Source organism: Poeciliopsis prolifica, unplaced genomic scaffold (assembly GCF_027474105.1).
Source record: "Poeciliopsis prolifica strain line A6 unplaced genomic scaffold, Auburn_PproV2 SCAFFOLD038, whole genome shotgun sequence".
NCBI lineage: Eukaryota > Metazoa > Chordata > Actinopteri > Cyprinodontiformes > Poeciliidae > Poeciliopsis > Poeciliopsis prolifica.
Genome location: NW_026562413.1, coordinates 6,152,524 through 6,173,363, shown reverse-complemented (window position 1 = coordinate 6,173,363; position 20,840 = coordinate 6,152,524). Strand labels below are relative to the sequence as shown.

Here is a 20,840-nt window from a genome sequence, read left to right as displayed (position 1 = left end):
GTAAAACCTGTTTTCTGGTAATTGCACTGCTAGACAAGTTGGATGTCACCACCACACAAGCCCAGGTGAACACATTCCAGTTCTTATTTTAGGATAATAGGAGGATACTTAAACAAACCGTGGGCAGTAAGACTCTGGTAAAACATTCATGCCTCATGATGCACCCAAGAGTGTTTGGTCCAATTAAGTAGGTGCTGAAGCTAGCAGTTTGGTGCCTGTTGTTACTGACTCTTTGCTCTCCATTTCACACTCTGACTGTAAACGTCAAACAAAAGGTCAAATTTGGAGAACGTTTTTCTCAACTTTTGTAAAGGAAATAAAAGAGTAAAACTATGTTGCTAATGCTGACACTGTCTTAAGATAACATTGTATTTTGTGTAATTTGGCAGACCAGAGTAAGTTTCAGATGCCCGTCTAGGATAAGGATGGAGTGCCATGGAGGAAGCAAAGTATCTATACTCCTTAAATCTTTTCACAATTTGTTATTTTTACACCAGATTTCTACTTATTTATTGGGAGTTAATCTGATGCGCCAAAAATCTGAGAAATGAAAAGAAAAAGGATTTATGGTTTTTTACATTTGTTCACATGTACAAGTTCTGAGAGAAGTTTTGTCTGCGTCACTGAAGCAAATGTCACGGAAATCTTTTGGGATTTAATTACAGTTTTGTTTTTCTTCTAATTTTCTTTTATTTCGGCATTATTAATTGTCACATCCTCGTTGTAGAGAGAACCAGTATTTTTTACTGCCAAATTATTTGTTTTCATGTGCTTTGTATGAACAAGCCATGATAGAGTCAGATGCAGTTGCTGTAATGTTTCATAGCCTGACTTGCTTTGAAGTGCAGGGTGAAATGCTGTGACCTTCATTGGAGATGCATATAGTTTAATGAGTAATTAGGAAACAAAACGGGCTCCTTTCTTTTTTTTTTCTATATTTTTGCAGTTACCATATGAAGTATAGTCATCTTATGTTTGTATGTTACTGAAATGATAGTTAAAGGTTAAATTCCTAAGTGGAAAATAATTAGATGTTAAATAATAGATAATCCCCTGAGGTTTTGTGCTCATATCTTTTCCAGAAACCATATAATTTAAGCAAATTGTGCAAATGTACTGATTCATTTAATGTTAAAAAAAAAACTTGTAAGTTAGGAAAATGCAGTTGCAAAACCCAACCCATAATAAACCGGCTGATGTCGGTTTTTATTTGAGATAGTTTTTCAGACAAGCATTTATGTTTTACGTTTTCGTCTGTATGCTGCCACCGTCATCCAGAGCCATTTAGGGGTGAGTGCAACCATAAGCTTGCATTCCTGAAATACCAACATTACAAACAAGCAGTCATAATTCAGGCTGCAGGCAGAGCCGCGGCTCCCTGATAATGGCTTCTCGTCAGTGAGACAAACAAAAAATTACAGGTAATTATTTTTGGTTCTTTCTCAGGTTGTGTTTTCCGGTTTGTGACAATAAATAGGCTCAGTAAATTGTTTATTATTATTATGCAGGCAACGTTTAAGGCTTAGGTGCTCTCAATGTGAGAAAAATTATTATTCAAGTTGCATTGCCTAATCGGCAGAAAATACGGCTAATCCTCATTGCATCCATGCAGAATTATGTTTGTTTTGTTTTGGTTTTGCAGCTGCACAAACATTAACTTTACAGTGAGTGGGAGCGAGACAGGTGTAAGATGATCAACATCATGTAAGATGGACAATTCAAAGAATGTAATTCAAACATGCCAAATGATTTAGAATTTCAGAAATCTTATTTACTAAAGACTCCTTTGAGTCTTTGGCCGCTGACAGAACATTTCTGTGATTGAACGTTGCACATTGTCATATAATTTCGGGAAAGTCTGTATTAAATCCCCATTTCTTGGTTCTTTAAATAACATTTTTTACATATCTTCAGTCCACCACAACCTATTTCACTTCACTGTTTGTCATTTACCCTCAAATGTTCCAAAATTAGTTTTTTATTTGTTATTTTTGTGGGATTTGTTGTTATTTTTTACATTGTAGGTAATTATTTAAGAGATTTTCTGTCTAATCCTTACTTGCCACTATATGACAAAACATGAATGATGACCTACTTGAAGATCTTAGGGTGTCATTTTACCACTGTAGCCTTTGAGTAAAGGCATTAAATAATAGGCTTGGTTTCCTACAAAAAGCTTCTTTATGAAATTACCAAAACGTCACAAGTACCAAATAACACCATTCTACAATTAATTTATTTATTGAAAACAGAGACAATGCACAATATACATGAACTACAAGAAGAGAGATGTGCTACACCAGATTATAGCTCTAAATTTCCACCTGTTGTCCCCTGCTGGTAATTTATTTATTTTTTTGTTAAAGAAGAAAAAAATACACAGAAATTGATGATAAGTGACCAAAAATTACCAGAATCCCAAATGAACAGTTTGGTCATCTTTTATTTTATTTTTTTACCTTTTTGAACAACGGTGAGGACCGTGGAAAAAAAACAAGCAACAACAAAAATCCTAAACCCTGACTCAGCCTGCAGGACTAAACGATGGCAAACAAACAAAGCACCATTTAACTGAGGCTCAGATGACTAATGAATAGTCCTTGTGCTGTGACAAAATTTTACACAGTAAAATAATGAGCCATTATGAACAAAGCTATGACACACAGCACACCTACGAGGCTGAGTAGCTCGCATTATATCCCAGACACATGGAGACCGTTTGTGCTTTGTGACGCTTTTAAGTCAGGTTTGAGACTCCTTCATCACTGTGAGGAACTAAAGGGACGTGGGGGAGGGGATGGGCGGTGCAAACTGCTCAGATGTCTCCTAGCCATCAAAGGGATGTATTAACATGGCCAAGAAGGTGTGAAATGATGCCAGTTGACCTCCTTTCTAGCCAAAGGGGCTGCTTCACCCTTTTGAGAGGTTACGAGTTTGTTTCCAGCCCCCTTCATTATGTCGGAATGGGCAATTAACACCATCTTGCTTACAGTCATATGAGTGCAGAAATGATTCCGATTTTGTGTTGTGACCCTTTTTTTATTATTATTATTATTATTATTATTAATTTGTCACTAAGTCCAGAAAATCACGATGTTTGCAAGTTAGTGGAAAGTGGATGAGTTGAGTGGTCAGCATCTTAAAGAGAGGGGTCAGGGGGAAAACATCATGGCCACAGTGTTGTCATGCGGCTTTTAAGGTAGATGATCCACTGGTCTCTTGGGTTGAATTCACAGGCTCAGGCTCTTTGTTCAGGTTGAGTAAAGAGCCACAATCAGACATGTATAGGTACCAGTCACCAGTAAGTGGTGAGACGTTAACGCCAAGGTGACATGTTTACGGGGCTGATTAAGGCAGTTCAGCACAGTAATTTAGAGTTTGACTGTGGTCAAAGCAGGGTGGATGACAGCTTTGAAAGGCTTGGAACATCAATTCACTAGCAAGAGAGAGGAGAGGTGCTAAAAGGCAGGATATTTAAAATAGAAACAAAGACATTGGCCTTGTCTGCACCATTGTTGAGATGTGCTCCATGTGGGAATGAATACCTCTGTGAATATGAGAATGCATGTAAAGGGACACAGGTCAGTAGTTGCACAACTTAACACAAAGCAAGACAGTTCTGTCTAGGAATCATCTAAAACTACTGCAGTTTAATTGTTTTTCGTACGGTTTTCTTACAATGCTGAACCCTCTCGGCCTACAAAAGAGGTGTGACTAGGGTGAAAATATGCTTTACATGGTTGGATGGCAAAATAACAGACAATTAAACAAAAAGGGTGCGAGTTCATAAAACATTTTTGAACATCTCTTTTTTTTCCCACTGTTTATATGTGGATGAGAAGTGAAACAGTGCAGAGAATATCCACTTACCATAATGTTTGTTACCGTGGTCAGGACTTGAAGTGATTCTCACAACATAATAACCTTGTCTGATTGCTATCTACACAAAAAATTAAGCAAACATTTATAACATAATCGCTATGCTTCCCAGCTTCTGCAAATATAACTTGTTTAAATAAATGTGGTTAATTTGTTACCTTGCTATGTGCTGGGGTAGCTAGCCTTAATTTCTATGGTCGTAATAACATTTAAGTTTTCTTTTGCCTAAATTACTGACTGCTCTGCAGCCATACACTCTTTACCCTCTGTTTGCTTTCTCATATTTTTTTACTTGACTCAAAACCTTGGAGGGGATATAATTTTCTTCCACTGGCTTGTTTGTTTTCACTGGTGTTGCTGGAGTGGAAGAAGAAAAGATTCTCTCTGGGAATGTAAGTTGGAAGCAAATATCTTGGATGTTTGCATTTTTGGGGTTTGCAGGAACCAAAGTTGACCTCATCCTGGGTGGAGTAAACATCTGGGTTTTTTTTGTTTTTTTGGGGGTGGGGGCGAGGGGAGGGCTTTCTGCATCTTGTTCGTAGAGGAATAGCCGGGCGCTGAGTCTGAAATGACTGTCAATTTTGAGTCAGAGTAAAAGTGACCACAGTGACAGAAAAAAACTGTCACTGTGGAGAAATTTGTCTGCCATAATATAAGGGCACACATTTTCACTCTCAAGGCAGGATTTCATGTCTTTTGTAAGCAAAAGAATTCAAAGTTTTGAGAGCAAAAGACATGAAATCCTGCTTTCAGACTCAAAATGTGTGCTCTTGAATTATGGTAGAAATATTCCTCCAAATATCCGAACCAGAAAGTTTTAAACTTCTCAGACTCTGGTCTGGTGCATGTGCGAACTGTGAACAATGATTCCTGAACAAAGTCTTCATAGAAAGGCGTGTTTTGCTAAAAAGACCTGCATGCACATTGCATTTCACAAGGATTAAATTTTTTCTTTTCTTTTTCTTGAGATGTTGGTGTTTATTAATCCACACGAATAAGAACTTTGTCAGCATCATCTTTATGTCACTTCTTTAAACTTTGGCGCCTTTTCACCAACAAACCTGTTTCCTCTTTCTCAACAAACGCCTACTTCCTCCTTCTGTGTCTCGGAGGACCCTCTCGGTTGCTCTTTTCCTCTACCCGAAGCACTGCACCAACCATTGTGGAGCTCTCGCCTTTGACTTGTGATGCTGAAAGCTCTCCGTCCGTCTGAAGCTGCTTAGAGAAAGCAGCTTTTCTTTGTCTTCTGTAGCAAAGCTGATGCATCTTTGAGAAGCAGGTTGATTTTTGAGGAACACTCGCTGTCCTGTTGGGTGTCGAGTTTTTTTGAGGGAGGTAAGTTTTCACATCTTTGCTCTGCGTTTTCTTCACGCAACAGGATGCAGTAGGCCTCAGGGTGTGGTGGTTGTGTTTGATCTACTTTCTTCAACAGTGCTATCATCAGAAACAAATGTTGCATTTAGATGCATGTTCTGGAGTAGCTATAATTTATAAGTGCAGTTTATTTGCTCTTTGACTGGCCCAGTGCAAATGTTATCTATATTTCAAGTGTAGAAGCCTTCTGTATCAAAGAGACATGAGATTTTAGAGGTTTGAGCGTTTGAGGTATCATGATTTGAAGGACGGAAACACTCTGAATGTGGTTTGGGAGAAAAAGGCCATACTTATTGGAAAGTAATTACTAGGCAATATGAGGATCCCCACAAATGCTCTTTATGGATTGCATGTTTTCCTGTGGGCCTTATTTTTGCCCTACATTTTTTCCACTTTTGGCAAGTGTAGTCTTTTTTTCCTACCTCTTTTATAGCTTCCAATGTTGTGATTAACTGGGTTTTGCAGAACGTCATCCAAGGACCTCTAATTGATTCTGACTCACTTGTTTACCTCAATCTGCTTGCTTTCCCTGATCACATCAGCGCGCTTAGGGTTTGCTTGTGCCTTGCTCAGCGGCTTGTTCTGACTCTCTTCACCTTACGTGTAGATCTGTTGGAGGTATACCGTAGATTTAGCCTGGTGTGTTGCTCGCTGAGGAGCACAACAGCTGCTTTATGCGGTCGAGACTTTAGCAAGAGCTCCACCGACTGCGCTGCTGGAGTTGCTACATGCTGGTGGAAGAGTCGTTTGACAGGATATCCTGGCTGTGGCGGTGTTGTGAGAATTGGGCTTGGTTTCTGACAAAGAGACCCAGCGGCAAGCATCACCAAGATGTTGCAGTCTTTCTTGTTTAACCTCCAAACATTTGAAGATGTAACCCATCTGCTACAATGTTATTTGGGAGGAACTAGTCGAGCTCCAGTATTTTTAAAACTGTCGGCAGTTGTATGTTTTTGTCTCGGAGGATTGTACTTCCTGTTTTGGTTGAACGCCACACTCATATAGTATGACCCCAGACTTTACCTTTTTCCCCTTTGTCTTCTGTCTGTATTTATAGCCGTTGTGCGGATCCTTTTCACCCCCATTCGTTTTATTGTAAATGTATGCAGGGAAGAACTACAGCTTTGAACCAAGTAGGAAAGACAATACCTCATTTATTTGAATGCTAACTAATTTATTTAACTTTTTCAAGCAGCTGGGTTTTTTTTACCCTTAGCTCTCTGCTCTGCTTTTGCATTCATATTTTTGCAACAATGTCAGTTCCCACATGTTCAACTGCAGCCAGATGTTCAGTCAGGATGAGTGACACACACTGAACATTTTTTCACAACAACAGTTAAAATTAGAAGTAGGATGTATTGCTCCCTGACTGTATGCAGCGACATACAGTCAAAATCCCACTAAGCCAAATAGTTTGTTGTGGTTCATAAATGGTAAGAACTGGTTAATTGTTGTCATAATAAATCACAATCTTTATCACAAGGAGATTTTTATTTTATTTTATTTTATTTATTCAAAAGCAAATATAATGGCTGCTAACCCCCAACTGAGACTGGGAACAAAAGAAATTTTCTGTTTTCAAGTTGGCCTTCCTTTTTTCTCCTTGCTTCCTGTAACAATCTAACAAAACCTCTTAAAATGTTTTTGCTCACAGCACATACAAAACCACTACCAAAATATCTCAGAAGGCGATGCAGACCAACTGACTGCTGCCAGTTGTGACAAACTTCATTTATCCTGACTCTGACAAATCTGGTCAAATGTATCTTTGCTCTATGCTGCCACCCAAAGTACTACAATTTCTATGTTGTGGAAGATTTTTTGATGTCATTGCTGGTTAAGGATAGACTAAAGAACTTGATTAACTCGTCATGAAGTGTGAGCAGTTTTATGCCAGCAGAAGCTTCGGCTGTTAACAGCCCTGCATGACTTCAGGTGTGTGTTAGTAAGGAGGTAACGCATCAATAATGACCTTGAAGAAGCAGCTGTTGCTTCTCTAAAGTCACTGCTGACATCTTCAGTATAGAAAGGGCAAAAAAGGAAAATAAAATCTGAGCGACGGTCATTCTATAGTGAAAGATGTAATTCCTGAGAATTAAAAAAAAAATACTATTTGATATAATTACCAATAATCTCAAGAGTGGATGTTCAAGCAAGATCACCCTGAGGTCAGGTTGTGTAATCTGCGCCAAAACAGAGCTGCATCAAAGTACAGTAATTATTTAAAAATAATGATAATAAAAAAAGAAACATAATTTGTTTGAAGAGAATTTTATGAAAGAAAACATTCAACGTAGCATCTGGATAAACTACAACGTTTCTTGAAAGCGTTTCATTTGAACAGTTGTTTAATAACTTTCTATGCTTGTTTGTGAATAGAGAAGGTTTAATAAGCACGAGGTCATCTGCCTGACAATTGAATCTGCAGAAACGAGGCCCAGCAAAAGGACAGTAATCTCAAGAGCAGCAGCGAATCTTAAAATGCAATCAAAAAGCAAAACCAAAGCATGCGTCTGTAATCTTACAATGAAGAGAAGGCCCAAATCTAAAGCTATGTATATCATTATATGCAAGATACAGATTGCATCGGTGATACATGCTGTTAAACGATGGAATGAATTTTGTCTTTTTTATAGAATTGTTTCTTCATCTAGATAATTTTTAGTCTAATTTTATGCCGCGATGAGGAAAGCAAATAACTTTGTATTGCTTTGAGTAAGACTACGAAACTGTTCAGGCCTCTTCTGGCTCAAGTAATAACAACTCTTGCTCATGTAGAAAATTATAATAACAAGTTGCAAACCTTTGTTCTGTCATACAGGAGCCAAAGGGTGTGTTACACAAACACGCAAAGTGCAACATAATCACCCTATGTGTAGTGTGTGTGCAGATGTTGTAAGGTGTCAAGATCAAAGCAAGTGTAGCTCTCAGGCCTCATGCACAGAGTCTCTGACCTTTTGTCTCAGTTTGCACATAAAGGATGGAGCAAACAAGCGTGGAGCCCTGCAGCAAGCCGGGCCCTTGTAGAGGCATCAGATGCAGAGCTAGAGGGCACTCTTTTGAAACCTACCCAGCTCAAAAACAGAGATACTGTGCCCAATGTGAACATCAACAATGTTTGTTCAAAAAAGAAAAATAAAAAACAAAAACAAACCTTTGTTAAATAGACTGCATTAGACAGCTATGGTTTCTGCTGCTTTTATCTGCAGTTGTCACAAAACAGCAGACTCATAATGATAATGTATCAAACTCAAGAAGTAAGAATAGGCTTTAGGAACTCCTTTGTCCCCCACGCCTTCAGACTGTACAACTCCTCACTGGGGGGTCGGAGGTGACACAGGACAGAGGGAAGAAGGAGTAGTTTTTCTACAAATGTGAACTCCATATTTATCAGGCCAAACCATACAGTGCAATACCATATCACTGGTCAATCTATCCACCAAATTGCTATAATTTCCTTTTGTGTTGTATTTATATTCTTTGTTTTGTATTTAATTTGTATTTTTTTGTATTCTTTTATGTATGCTTACTGTGTGCCACATTTTTGCCTGTGAGCTGCTGGTAACTATAATTTCCTGAGGGAGTCTTCCCAAGGGATCAATAAAGTCAAGTCTAAGTCTAAGTCTAAGTCTATATTACCTTTGAAGCTAAAGTACTTAAAGTATAACATTTCTGTAAAAAAAAAAAAAAGGCACATTTTAAATCTGTTTTAATGTGCAGTATAATTTCACAACTAAACAGTTTTATAAAAATTTGTAACTAAAATGAAGGGTGTTTTTTTTTTTTTTTTTTTGGGGAGAGGGCTTTCAATAATGGGTGCACCGATTTGTCGACCGGCCAACCTATCGGTGCCGATTTTCTTAATTTTGGGATATCGGTGATTGGCTGATTTTTACATACGAAACCGATCTTATCCACTGATCTTATTTAGCTTGGCAAAGGTTTAAGAATCAACCACTGTCCTCCTTTGCTCTCCGGAGAGAAAGGTTTGACTGACAGACCGGCCCACCAAGTCATGTCTGCACATTTACAATTAACAATGCATTAGTGACCCTGCTGCTAACTCAACAACTTTCTTGCCATATTGAGCAACATTTCAGACAAAAAAAAAATTGGTATCGGCCAAAATTGGAATCGGCAGGTTGAGCTTTTTAAAAGATCGGTGATCGGCCAGAAAATTGCAATCGGTGCACCCCAGCTTTTAATAAATTAGTGAAACCTGTGAAAATGTTACAATTATATAAAAACATGTCATTTATTTTGTTTCAAATTTAAATCTGTTGCTTTTAATCTGGATGTAATTTACAAAAGTTAGGCACTTTGAAATGGACTAAAATATGTCAATACTGTACTTATCGACACCTTGTGTCATTTAAGAAAAACATTAATACTGAACACATAAATGTCTTTATTTTTTAAACTGAAGATTAAAATGTAAACAAAACAAGACAGTTTCAGAGTTATTTTGTTTGTTTTTTTAATAAATATTCTATTGTGTAGTTAAAACAAGACCTTGAGTTTTGAATGGATCTGGTCTCTCAGACCACGGCAGCTTAAATGTCAGAGAAATATCGCAAGTCAACCTCAGGTCATCTATAATTTCAGCACTGACATAATCTGCATGGTGCCTGGGAAAAAAAGGATGACACTTGATAAATGCGTGTTAACTGAGCCTTTCGGTTCTTCATCAAGGCCAAGAGGCGGGTGGGGTGAAAGGTCAAACTACTGCCTAATGTTCCCTTGCAGCATCACGGCTCCTCTTCAAAGATCATTGGATAAATTGGCAGCTTTCACACATTTTCTCTTCATTGTGAACTCCGTGGAAAAAAAAAAAACTGCAGTAATTTTTGTTATGTAATATGAAAGATTTCGGGGGGGTTTAATCATGTTTGATATTCAAAATATACATTCTAGTTGTTACCCCATTACTGTTGATGTTCTGTTTTCATATCCATTTTTCTTTGTGTGTTTTTGTTTTGCAATATAATTTGCTGCATTTCCACTTCCTGCATTGCAGCCTTTTGTTGCTTTACTTTCATTTACGCTGAACGCCGTGTTCTATCAGTCTACCTCCTTTAAGCTTTATTACCTCTCACTTCCTTCCTGCTTCCATTTCCTCTCATGTTTCTTTGAGTTTCTCAGCCATATCCTCTCTTTATTTTTTTTCTTTCCTTCTCTCCCCCCACTACAGAGGAGGTGACCCTCACATAACACTGCATGAATTATTAAGGGGAAACCAAGCTCTGCCCAACCAGTCTGTGGTCATCGCTCATCTGTTCTTCTTTTTGCTCTTTCCACTTCACTGCACTATTTATTGATGCTTGTGCTTTGAACCTCTTGATCCAATCAGAGTTTTGTCATCCATTTCAAATCACTTTTGAAATATTTTTGATTTTTCTGAAAATCGGGAAGTTATGGTAAGGTGTAATATTAATCTAAATAAACACTTAAACTATGTCACGCTGTATGCAGCTAATGATTTATGACTTTTATTTTCTGAATTAAGTTTCTGAAATGACTTTTCAAGAATATTCTTTTGAGATGTATATGTAGAATAGATACACATTTCAATAGATGTACTCTTGTGATACAATGAGGCATTTTCATAGAAAATGAGATAGGAGAATCTAAATATCTTTTCTAATTCCTGGATGAAGTTCTGCATGGTCTAACTTTGCACAACAGTATGCCTAAGAGAATGCTGTTGTGCAGTATTCTCTTAGGCATACTAAGAGAATACTTAGTAAGAATACTTGACGGTGGGACACAAGTCATCAAATATGAGAAAACAAAATCAATGGACAAATGGGTGCAGGGACTTTGAGCCGAGTCCTGACAGCCAGATTTCTCTGCAGCAAATAAAAACAGGGAGCTGTTTCTCTCCGGGAGCTTTTTTTGACCTTCCGGCGGAGCAGAAAATAAACTTTCACTAGTTCAGAGTCGACGAAAAGAGGTTGGAATAACTCAACCTGCTCTGACGTGATGCGCTCTGACAGCAGATAGCTCAGTATCAAACCTCCATTTACAAGAAAGTGGCGGTGATGAGATGTCGGAGTGACACAATGGGAATTGACACACAGATCCGCAGGCCTGTAAGTACATGGTCAAACACGCAAAAAAAAAAAAAAAAAAAAATTGTTGCTTTGAAGTTGTTTTCGGGAGTAGTAGAGGGAAGGAAAAAAGAACATGCTAATCAGATGAGGCTTTCTTGTAAAGCTGCTCATGGTGTGGTGGTGTGTTGCACTGCTTTGTCTCTAAATTAGATTTAAGCCTGCTTTTTAAAGAGATGTGCCCAGACTGCCAGCATTGAGGTTGGTGTGTGTGTTCCTGCATGTTTGTGTGTCTTTCCAGCCAATAATCCCAGAGGGTAACCATGTTTGCGTCATCTGAAGTCGCTTTTAGATGACAAGATGCTTGAAATGATATACTCATACACACAAAGCATAACCTCAGTGTTTTTATTGGACCTAGCCTTCAGGCTGCAATGCAGTACTCTTGTCAGGAGGACAGCCTTTTTATTTTGGAGAGAACCGACTAACAAACCTCCCCTCATTAGTTGCATGCAAATGATTGATTTTGATTAGATCTGAGGAAACCCACAAGTTTTTAAATGACAGTTAAACAGGAAAAAAAAAGAAACAAACACCCATAATGCTGCACATCCATATATTTCTTGTTTTACCATGATGTACGCTGCTTTCTGGTTTGAACTGAAAAGTACAAATAGAAGTCATGTTTATTTCTGTGCCGCAGACATTGGTGTCGTTCTCTGCAATGCATCTACCCACAATGCATCTACCCACAATGCATTGCAAAGAAGAAGCAAAAAAGTAGAACTCTGCAGGTGAAAAATAGTTTTTCTTTCATACAGAAACAATGACCTTGTATCTTTTGATAATGTCTTACTTTCAGTCATTGCTGTTCATCAGTGAATAGCCGCAGGATATCATGTATTTCTCTTTAAACATTTTTTTTTTTCATCTTCAAAAATTTCATAAAAAATAGGTATATAATGGGCTCCAGTTTTAGTTTTTGCATTTGTACTGACGGTCATCATCCAAATGAGAACTACTGCGTGCACAGACAGAGTTTCCATCCATTAGAGGGACTCGCTGAGAACTTGACTTTTTGTGGTTGCATAGAGGACGAGATGTACTCGGTGATGTGGTAGGCAAAATACTTTCTTAGAAATCTGGGATCTCTGTTGTTTTTTCTGCAACAGCTAAAATACAGAGTGTAATCCTTGCAGTATTTAAAAAAGTTGCTTGATTCTACTCTTTTTCATAAGTAGAAAAAAAAGAACCGTTACTCCTTGTGACTGTTGTATGAATAATAATCCCATTTGTAACATGTGTGTGTTATTTTAAGCTTGATAAACTGACCTGAACAAAAAACGAATACAGGCCAACTTATTTTTTTTGTTTGTAGTTAAGATATTATTGCACAGAACATGATATCTATTTTTCATTTTGGTCAGGATGACAAGCAGATTTAGTTTGTTCTTTGTTCAATCTGCTCAGCTTACAGTCAGATGCTTAGCAGAGAATCTGAATTACCTTCACAGAGATGAATATCGCTACTTTTGTCTCCATGCAATGAAGGTGTATCTGACAACTAGCAACAAACTCGATGGCCATTTAATTAGGTAATTCTGTGGAATCGTGTTTTTGCACAATCTGTGAATCATATCGCTGAAACTCTATGCTTTTACTTATCTAAAAGTGATAAGCATGATATAGTGAAGTTCAAATCGAGTATTAAAATGGGACTGAAAGAGGATTTAAGTGACTTTAAATTAGTGTAATTATTGATGGTATGAGAAACCTAACTTTCTAAAATCTTGCTGTACCTTTTTAATAGTAACCACTCCGTGCTGGCATGTACACTGCTGGCAAATATTAAGGAACTATGTAGTGTATAAGTGGCTCTTGTCGTAGATAACCACTAACACACAGAAATGCTATTGTGCTGTGATAATCGTGTGAAAATCTTCAATTCATTAATTATTCCACAACCTATATTTGCAAATTACACCTACATTAATATATTGAAGCCCTATGTGGAAACTCCTGCAAATCTCTAGGGCTGGATTTTTAGTTTTTTTTTAATTGCTTGTTGGGTAGTAAAAACCTATTTTGTGTTCCTTGTTAAGATTTAACAAGATGAAGAAACCAAAACTGGTTCATTCTTACAATGTAGCAATGCCATGTTTCCTCTAATGCTGGTTTAGAAATTGAAACGTTGCTGCAAAATCTATTTACAACCCATTACTTAATCTCGATGAATCCAGAAGCTGTAGTTGTTCAACTATAGCTTTATCGATTTCTTTCTTTTTTATGAGAAGGTTTCCTTTGCTTTTCATTTCTTTTGATAGACATCAAAACATTCACTCCTAACACGCAGTGCTAACCATCTTCTATGTGGCATGTAGTTGTGCTGAAGCAATATGTGTCTCTCCAGAAAGTTCCAACTTGTCCGGGCGCTGTTAAGAGATACAGTAACAACACTATTTGGTTACTTTGATTCATCTCAATCTCAAATGCCTTACAATCCCGAATACAGATTCCCAGCAGTCGATTCATTTCAATGCGGCCCGTAGTGATGGCCCAAGCATCAGATCAACTCTGCTGCCAAACATGTGGCTTAAGTCTCGTCAGGCTACGTTTCAGTCAGTGTCTCTGTCTTTACTCTTTCCTGACACAGACATCTGCATGTTGATGACTAAGGATGAGTTAGCAAATCACACGAGTGTATATATACACCACAGGACGTACAGTGCTGTGAAAAGTATCTATTCTTTCTCTTCTGTTTTAGCTTGTTTTGTAACTTATTTGTGTTTGTTTTTCTTTTCTCTATTTTGTTTTTGGGGGCTGGATTATAAAAAGCACAAGTAAATGTAAAAATCTTTCAGATGTTACTCATTTGTTACTGCCAAAACATCTGTCTGAATCAACCTGACCCTATGATATAAAGCAGCCACAGCAAAAATGTAACATCTGTTTATGCTAATGAAGTTGCACTTTTACGTCGTCGTGAAGAAATTTTGGTCCACTCTTCTGAGATGATTTATCTCAGCCACATTATCTTACGATGGCATTTTGACATAGCCAATCCAAGACTTTTAGTCTCAGCCAATATTTTTCAGTATTTAGCTGTTTGTTTTCATCATGCTGCAGTCAGCGCCTTGGTATTTGCCATTAAACGTGATTTATCTCAGCACAAGTTCATACTGGAAAATAAAAAGGCAATCTTTAAAATCTCCCATTTGCTGAACATCTCCGGAAGTATTTAGCTTGTATAACAGTGCCAGTCTGCTGTTGAATTAGTTTAACTCATTCATATCTCTGTGGTGAGATTTGAGTGGCAGATGTGACTTGAGTATCTCACCCATTTTAGAAAGAAAATCACACCGAAAGCTCAAGCTATTGATGTAGCAGCTGCCATGACAACGGCCTCTTGAATTAAGGTTATGTGGATTATTATGGGATGACTCACACACAACTATTATTATGTATACTGTGTTTGAATTATTGTGTATTTACAAAGAGCTGTGTGTTTTGTTTGGTTGAATTGTGACTTCGGGTGAAGAGGTTTTCTCTGTTTTGTGTGATGAATGGACACATTCCTCTACTCACTCTGCATGGTTATGCATGCATGATTTATATATCAACATTCAAAATGTACTGCTCAATGATGCTCTCCCATGGATTTGTCCCAGACAGTTTTTATGCATTATGGATTAAGATAAAGAAAAAAAAAAGAAAAAGTCAACTTGGATGTTCCAAGCTTTCCAGACAGGGACAAATAATAAATAATTGATGGTATATGCTGTATGAAACTTACACTTTTCCACTTTATAGCTGTGAGCAGTAGTAGGTTTCATTAGATCTCCCCCTGCACACACACACACACACACACACACACACACACACACACACACACACACACACACACACACACACACACACACACACACACGCACACACACACAAAGCCCCACTTGTGTGCTTCAGACTGGCTGTGATTTGGCCTTTTTTTTCACTACTGGTCCTCTAACTGGCTTATCTTGGAAATCCACTGGGTTTTTCAGGCCAGTCTGGTTGCTGGCGCCTCCCTCACATATCGTGCTTCTTTATGCCCTCTCAAGAGTCCTAATTCAGGCTGGAGGAACCCTGGATTATGAGTTCAGCGTGGTGGTGTGTGCATTTATTACCTTCAGGAGCAGAGAGGCTTTTAGCTGGCTTTGAGTTTGAATCCAGTGAGCGCATCATTGTTTTTGAGTAAACGTGTGGATTTGGAGTAGGTTCACGCTTTGACTTGTTAAACACCTGGGTCATCATCTTTTATGTCCTGTAACTAATCTGTGGTAAAAACAGTAGTTGTCAAATTTCAGTTTGCAGGGTTTTCTTTATTTTCTTTTGTTCAGAAAATCCCTTTTATGCAAAGCCTTGGATCGCACTCGTCATACACTTTCACATGTCAAAGAAAAATGACTTTGATATGTCATTTTTCTATCATGATGGGCAACGAGATTCAAATACATTTGTATATTTGAATCTGTTTAAACTGTTATTTTTCAGAGCAGATGGACTGATAATGCAGCTTATATTGTCAAAATATACAAACATGCAAAATTTAGATCTGTACTAATATTTAAGTAAATGTCCGTTAGTGAATAGCCATCGACTAAAGACTTTGCATCTATTACCGAGCTTCCTGCATGATTCGAGTTCATTTTGACACCCATTCTTATTATCAGGTGGATTTAATTTAAATTGTCTGGTTTCCTGGCACAGAGCTTTTGCGCTTGATTCATACATTTCTAATAGGTTTGATGTCAGCGTCGTTCCAAAGGTTTATTGATGGCTTCTGTTCTGACTATTTCAAACCCAATTTAGATTTTCCTGCTTTTAACCCAATTTTGTCCAACTTTCATGTTTTTTGTTTTCCTGTTAATATCAAGTTAATTTTGAAGAAGTTGCTCTCAATCTTCATTATGTGATCAACTGCTTGAACCTGTAATACTGACAACAAAACACCCCCGCAATAAGACACTGCCAGCAAGACGTCTGCAATTTGTCGCTGCTCAAAGAAACGTCTTTGAACTGTGCCTCATATAACCACATACATCTGGACCAACGTGCTGCTCTTTCTGTTTGCAGATTTGGATGAACCATCTCTAGAATTGTTTGACAGTGGTGTGAGGCAGCGAGACGCGCGCCAAACACTCTCCCGGCAGCCATGCCGCCGCCGGCAGACATCGTCAAGGTGGCCATCGAGTGGCCTGGGGCCTTCCCTAAGCTCATGGAGATAGACCAGGTGGGTGTCTTATAAGACACTGTTATTCTTTATCTGTTACATCTACACATCAGTAGAGTTAATCAGCTGATGATTTGTTAGCATTGTACTCAGAATACATGTTTAGTGTCAACACACTGGTGCACAGTAATCAGATTTTGTTTAAATAACAAAGACGCTTGTGGGCAACATGGAGGTGGGATCCGGGCTTAAAGCAGCTTTCCCATTTTTCTCAGTAATGAGTTTAATTAGCCCAAAGGTAGGGCTCTTAATTAAAGATGTCTCATGGAAAAACACAGCTACACAAGCACAGCTTTGAAGTTATTACACTGACTGTGACAATCAAGTTTTCTGTATGAACCAAAGTCTTTAAAATCCATTTTAATCCTTAAGTAGTCCTTGCACCAGTTTATTTTATAGTTGACTTGTGATTAAAAATATATATATTTTGGATCCCATAGTGAGAGTTGTTTTCATACTTACTGCAAGTTTATGCATACACCCAGGCAGCGAGTTCAGGTGTATGGTCTCACACGAGTGAGACCATAATCACTCTCAAACTATTTTTTCAAGAATGTGTTTATTGTTTGATCAATGTAAATGTTTAGAGATTTGATTTAGAAATTTAGACTTCTTAAAAGACTTCATATAATGTTAATGTGATGCTCTACACCACATTCTTACCATAGCATCAACAGATATTCACACTCAACAGCAGCTTGTAAATGGGTTGCATCTAAATAGCAAATACAAAAATAATCTTGACTGCTCATTCAGTGGGATTTAAAAAACAAGTTTGGTACTCTTTATTTTTTTTTTTTTTTTTTTCCTTTGTGGAAATTTCTCCCTCTAACACCCACTCAGACACAGATGAGCGCATTATGGACATGTTGTGAGGTTCATATTATTGGCTGAGGACTCATTTTGATTTCGTGACTGGTGGAGGCTCAACTTTCGAGCTACAGTAACACAGAATGAGCCTGTTGTGATGATTTGTGATCCAGCAAACCAAAAAGACTGTCTCCTCTTAGAAACAACAATTCGTCTTTATGGTTAGTTTTGAGACAATCTCTCAGTTATGCAATATTGCACACTTCCTCTAATAGGCTTTTGTTGCTATTTGGAAGAGCCATCAGTCATCAGCTGCTATGAAACTCACAGTGTGATAATTATGAGTGAAAATAAATAGCATATTCAGTTTTAAAGAGCGTTTGCTTTTATAATAGTGATGGGAAGAGCTATTATAGATCCCATACCTTACCTGTCAGAGCTTTTATTGGCCAGAAATATTTTCCAAACTTGCCATGTTGGTCTTTTTGTAAATAAGAAAAAGGCTTAACTGTGCGCGGGTATCAACATGTGGAGGAAGAGTAGAGTTCCCTTACTTAAAACACATTCACATCTTCTGACAGCTTGTTAAAATGACTTCAAACAATAAAAAAGAAAGTTTCGTAATGTCTGTATAACTATATCACTAAGTGGCCTGGTCTGCTGGGAAATCTAACAGCACATATTGCAAATCTCACCTTACCAAATCTACTTCACAAAGCACTTAGCTTCTCCTACCTTTCTGCACTGTCCTTGGCCTTCATGCTTTAGGTTCAGTGGTAGCTATGAGGCAAATCTGACTGCTTGGTTATAACTCCACTTAGTTGTATTTTTAGTTAATTTACAAACATTTTATCACATTTCTGATCATAAAATGACTTTACATGGTGCATAATTTTAATTACGTAAATGAAATTGTCAATTTGGGGTTTTGATTTGCTGCTGCAGTGGGAGCTGGACAAAAATTTAAAAGAAAAAAAGAAAAATTTGGCCTCAAATCTGAAAGTACTTGTGTTTAATTTGTCATCATTACATTCATTGAAAAGCTGATAACTGAACTGCTTTGAAGTTTAGCAATTTGCTTCAACACACTGGCTGCTAATTTAAGGTGAATATTAACCTCTTTTAAATTCTCATTATGGCCTGCTCTGAATGTCAACCGATGGTCGGTGTCTGACAAACAGTGACTAACTCAGTAATAAAATAATTAGCCCAAATAATGACTACCTCGCATAAAGAGGACACGTTTGCTGTTAGATTCCACATTCAGTGTGTAATGTTTCCTTTTTCTCTGTGCCTGTGTGTGCGCCTGTTTGTGTGTGTGCGTGTGTGTGTGCGTGCGTGACTCACAGATGGGTTAATTACTGTACAAGCTATGAGTCACTGAGGCAACTGGAGCTACAAATGCCCCTCTCATTGGATAATCCAATGAATGAAGCATTCAACTATGGAGTACTTGTGCTTCTGGTTTTGCTATGAGTCGTTTGGAAAAAATACAGAGTTTAGATTGAGGGATGTGCTGAGATGTTTTACGATCTACTTATTTATCTTACTGTAAAGTGGCTTTAGTATCGTTTTGCATCTTAATCTTGAATGCACCTCCGCTTTTCTCCAACTCTCTTATCTGTCATCTCTCTCTCTTGTTCCACCTTTTTCTTTTCTCCTCCTTCTTGTCGCTCTTTGCCTCTCTCTCCCTCTCATTCATCCCCCCTGCTCACTCCTCCTCCTTCCTTTGTGTTGTGACTGTGAAACTTGCGCTCTTCCTCTTCTTCTCTTGTCCTCCACCACCAGCCCTCCCCTCCCTTTCCTGCCTCTCCTCCTCCTCCTTCTCCACCTTCTTCTCCTTCTTCTCTTGCATCTCCTCGGTACAATAGGCCCTGCAGTAGCATATGGCTGTCTGAGTCATGCGATGAGGAGTGGGCTTCTGCTGCTGCTTGAGTTGTCTGAACCCAGCAAAAGATTGTTCATTTATAAGCGGGGGTGTGCGTGAATGCAAATGTGTGTGTCTGCTTTTGTTTTGTTGTTGTTCTGTTAATTGTTGATGTGGGTGCAGCCCCTTCTTATGCGATTTCATTATGTAGATGTGTTTGTATGGGAGCTGTTTCAGTGCGGATGCTGATGTGTTTGCAGTCATTTATGTTCGTATCCGGCTTCTGTCGGTTTTTGTGTTGTCTAATCATCTGATTGAGGTTTGCAAGTTCACCCTTAACGAGTGCTAGTTAAACACTCATGGGTTGAAACTTAATTCATTTTCATAGCTCACCACCTAAAATTCAGAACTTCCGCTCAACTTCTGATACTTGACCTTTGACTCTATAAAGGGATATGACCTCTAAAATGATGTAAGGCAGCATGTAGGCTTTGGCAGCCTCTTTATGTCTGCTTAGTTTTGCAATCGTTCACATCATTTTCCTGCCTAATTTGAATACTCCACTGCATTCGTCTTTAATTTCATTGGCATATGGAAAGATACAAAATAACAATTCAGTCTCGGGAACAAAGATGCGCCAACAATGCAGATTGTATTGCAACACTGTTGAATTCAAAGCATTTATGAAATGAAGAAAAACATAAAGACGGCCAGAAAATGGGTTTATATCATGTTGTCTTTGAAAGACTGGAGTTTCGGTGCCCTGTCCCACAGCGCGCCAAAATGTCCTTGAGAAAAACAATGTTCCCTGAGCTGCATGCGAAATCTTTTTTGGATATAAAAGTGAGAATAATTAAAGATTTGCATCTAAAGTGTAATAATATGCACACACATCCCACAGGCAGCACTCTGCGTGTCTGTATTGCAAACTCCTTATAAGACATTTGGCAAAATACAGCGAAACAACAAAAAAGGGAAATAAAAACAAGTTTATTGTCAGTTATCATTGCAAAGGTTTCTCTCCTGCCTCTTTGTATTCTGAGACAATGACAACAAATTGACATTTCAGAGGAGACGCGTATGTAGAAATATATTTAATATCCGACTCAAAACATTTGCACTTTCTCAAAAATGCTGATAAAAGTGCAAAGTAGTGTAGTGTTTATGAAAGGGTTTTGATGGGAAAATGTTTTTCAACCAAAGGATGGGAAATAGCTCTCTGTCCCTGCTGTTATTAATTACTAGATAAAAACAATATTTGTAACCTATAAGAAAATGTGGACATCAAGAAATAGGCTGCTGATGTCCCGGTGAATAGTTTTGCTTTGAGGTTTACATGCACAAAAAAATGCTGCAACTATTGATCTGATTTGCAGGCTGAACAACAGATTTACTTCGCTGTAATGTTTGGGCTGCAGATCACTGTTTACCTTCAAAAAACCCAGCCATAGTTGACTTTCTCATTTGACCCAATACATATTTATATATTTTTTATCCTGCTTTCTCAGTTCTTAGTGCACTCCACTGCAGGGCGTACATCATAAAGCACAACCCTGCTGAATTATAGGACAACAAAGCAGTGCAGCCAAAA

General features: G+C 38.1%; 1 protein-coding gene across 6 annotated transcripts in view; it reads left to right on the top strand.

Annotated features, from left to right (window-relative positions):
• elmo1 (engulfment and cell motility 1 (ced-12 homolog, C. elegans)) overlaps positions 1–20,840 on the top strand; it is a 97,859-nt gene that overhangs the window by 25,942 nt on the left and 51,077 nt on the right. For 5 of the 6 annotated variants that reach the window (XM_055053730.1, XM_055053727.1, XM_055053733.1 and 2 more), the window contains exon 2: positions 16,416–16,572. In XM_055053730.1, the coding sequence (XP_054909705.1) occupies positions 16,495–16,572 (78 nt within the window). In that variant the 5' untranslated portion in view covers positions 16,416–16,494. Of the gene's footprint in view, positions 1–4,988; positions 5,215–16,415; positions 16,573–20,840 lie in introns of those variants that run through there. The other variant, XM_055053728.1, reaches the window with a different exon arrangement.